Source organism: Zingiber officinale, chromosome 3A, assembly GCF_018446385.1.
Source record: "Zingiber officinale cultivar Zhangliang chromosome 3A, Zo_v1.1, whole genome shotgun sequence".
NCBI classification, from domain to species: Eukaryota; Viridiplantae; Streptophyta; class Magnoliopsida; order Zingiberales; family Zingiberaceae; genus Zingiber; species Zingiber officinale.
Window position 1 is genome coordinate 12073661 of NC_055990.1, and position 2962 is coordinate 12076622.

Below are 2962 nucleotides of genomic sequence, written 5' to 3' on the forward strand. Positions count from 1 at the left end.
GAAAAGGAAAAGAATTTAAATTTATAAATAAAACATTTCCTCACTTAAATTGGTATCCCAAATAGGCTTTATCCGTGCCCGCTGATCGATCCCCTCAAAACCCTCCATACGAGCTCCGAAAAATTCCCAGAAAATTTCTAAAAATTCTGGAAAAATTCTATAAGGCTATTTCTCAAATAACCCTATTATTTAAAATTTCGAGATCTCACACCAGTGGTAGTATCACATGATATCGCCTGTTATCATTAAATCACATGTTTTCCATCTCCACAAAAGGGTCGATGACAGTCAAAATCCAATGACAACTATGCACAAAACAGAGTTAATGCATAAATTCAACAGAATTGTTGAAATAAATCTATTAAAAATAAAATTATAATATTTATTTACCCAACATTGTGAGGTGCCAAAACTAGCTGATTTTTTATTGCACCACTCAGCTTATCAGTCAAAACACTTGCCTAGCTATTCAAGTATTCAGTCTTTTCATTTTTGTCAAGTTTGGATACATATGGCATTACTGGAAGGGTTTGTGGATCCACAAATCTGAACTTATCCCTAATGAACAGATTAGGGATAAGTTAACTAATAGAATACTAATAAGTTAATTAGTAAAACGTAAGAACAGTGTAATAAATATTAATAAGTAAGAGAATTACTCGATATAAGGATCAACGTCAACATCATTTTCCAAGACATAACGATGTGCTTGATGCAATGGACTATGCACCAGAGCAGTGTAACCGCTGATGAAGTGATACATTGTTTGTGGTAAAGTAAGTTTGCTAACTAGTGGAAGCACGCCAAAAGCATCACATGCCAAGAGGATAACATTCTTAGGGTGCGGACCAACACACGGTATCTTCGCATTAGGAATATACTCAATTGGATATGAAGCTCGAGTGTTCTCTGCAACATCAACAATTCCATTGAACTAGATTCCCTTTCACACAGTACCAATTCACTCAAGAAGTTTGTTTCATCTTGTTAATCACCTGTAATAGAGTTATCAGAGTAGTCTACTTCCCTAGTGTGTTCATCGAAAACGATGTTTTCCAACACTGCAAGAAATTTGCAAACATTAGGACAAAAAAATATGAATGGTTCCAGTTCAAAGTGCATGTCGAGTTTGATAGGGCACTTGCCGGTTCCAAATTTGATGGCATTCCAAATGTCAGGTTCCTTCTCCTTTGTTAGGCCGATACATTTTACATAGCAACCTCCTTCAATGTTTGAAATACCATTTTCACTCCAGCAATGCTCATCATCACCAATAAGAAGCATGTTGTGGTCTGTAGACAGAGTAGTTTTCCCTGTGCCTAAAACAACAAAGCAAAAGTCATAAGAACAAAGAAGTCATATGGCAAAAACACTACAGTGTAACATAATTCTACATATTTACACATGGAATGCTTCTAGTTAAGTTGCAAAGGGCAGTATAGTAACCATGCAATGAGCAGGTGATGCGCCAGAATCTCGTCCGACCGACACTTACTTGATAGTCCAAAGAAGAGGGCAACATCACCATCTTTGCCCATATTGTTGCTAGAGTGCAGGGAGGGAATGTTTCTTTTAGGCATTAGATAGTGCATCACACCGAACAAACCCTTCTTCATCTCCCCGGCATACTGTGTGCCAAGGATGACCATTTCTTTCCTATCAAGATTAAGATCAATGCTGGTGGAGGTAGTCATGTAGTGTGTGTATCGATTACATGGAAACTGGCCAACATTGTAAATTGTGAAGTCCGGAGTACTGAAATCCTCCAGTTCTTCAGGCGTAATACGGATGCACCTGCGATCCTTCCAATTATTTCATGCAAAAGAGAGTTTTTCTTCTTCTAGTTTACATGTTTTGGATATCTGAATCCTCTAGATATGCAGAATTATGCCAAGTGCAGAAGTTGATCTACGAATTGTATTTACATATGAAATTGAACAGTCATTTGGGTTCATAGAAGCCAATACTCTTGCATGGATGATTAGATATTTCAACTTATTTGGGTATCTTTTTTCCCTAGATCAGAAAATTAAGGAAACTTTATTTACATCTAAAATTCTAGCGTTTCCAACCTACTTGATTATAAATTGTTAATGAAGCCTAAATAACTAAATAAAAGCATTTTGAAAAGCAAAAAAAAAGAACTCTTCACAAACAGTAGACTTATACAAGCATTTGATACAATCAAAGAATTTATAGTGTAAAACAATTGTAATAAACAAAAGAGTATAAAGTCGGAATTCAACATATCTAAATTAAATACCTAAAATAGAATGATCTTACCAGGTAAATCTTTCTCTACAAGCTTCCACTCAAGCTGAATCCTTTTTGCCCAATTTTTTGAATGTTGTCAATAAAAAGAGATTAGGAAATTATCATCATTCGTTGCCACATCCCTGCCCTACTGCCAGGCTATACTTCTGTATCAATCTCATCTCCATTATTTATGCAATCGATCATATAACACCGACCGTGGTGGGTAGATTCAGATAACCATATCAATGGAAATTATCATCCCTAAGAGTGATGGCACTTACCTTAATTTCCCGACAAGACGGAACACCATCGAGATGCTCTGGGATGCTGAAATAGTGATCCGAGTGTTCCGACCTCTTCTTTTGCAGGGAGTGCAATTCGTCGATGGTCTTCGCCTTCACCGGCGGCGCGCTGTCGTCGTGGCAGATCCCGTTCTCTGGTTTCTCCCTCCCGTGCGTCTGGATCTTCGGCAGCCCATTGGAGAACGCCGCCGCTCACCAGGAAATGAGAAGGAGCACAACGTCGTATTAGGAGAGGGAAAGATAAATGGCTTAGGTTTGGGAACGTGAAACACGGCGCCGAAAAGAAAACGGCGAGGGAAAGGAAAACAGCGACGGGGGAAATGACCAAATTCAATTACAATGGTTTTTTCAAAACTGTTGTCGTAGCCGCTAAAAACGCAGATAAAGACAACGGTTTATAAAAC

The 2962-nt window shown here is 38.0% G+C and overlaps 1 protein-coding gene across 1 annotated transcript; it reads right to left on the reverse strand.

Annotated features, from left to right (window-relative positions):
- Positions 1–250: 250 nt before the first annotated feature.
- On the reverse strand, positions 251–2566 carry LOC122050193 (phosphoenolpyruvate carboxykinase (ATP)-like). Its single transcript, XM_042611121.1, has 7 exons — positions 2538–2566; positions 1496–1794; positions 1146–1319; positions 996–1061; positions 698–909; positions 391–461; positions 251–305 (listed from the first exon to the last, which is right to left on the reverse strand). The coding sequence occupies exons 1-7, from the start codon at positions 2564–2566 to the stop codon at positions 251–253; spliced, it is 906 nt and encodes a 301-aa protein (XP_042467055.1).
- Between the last annotated feature and the right edge of the window lie 396 nt (positions 2567–2962).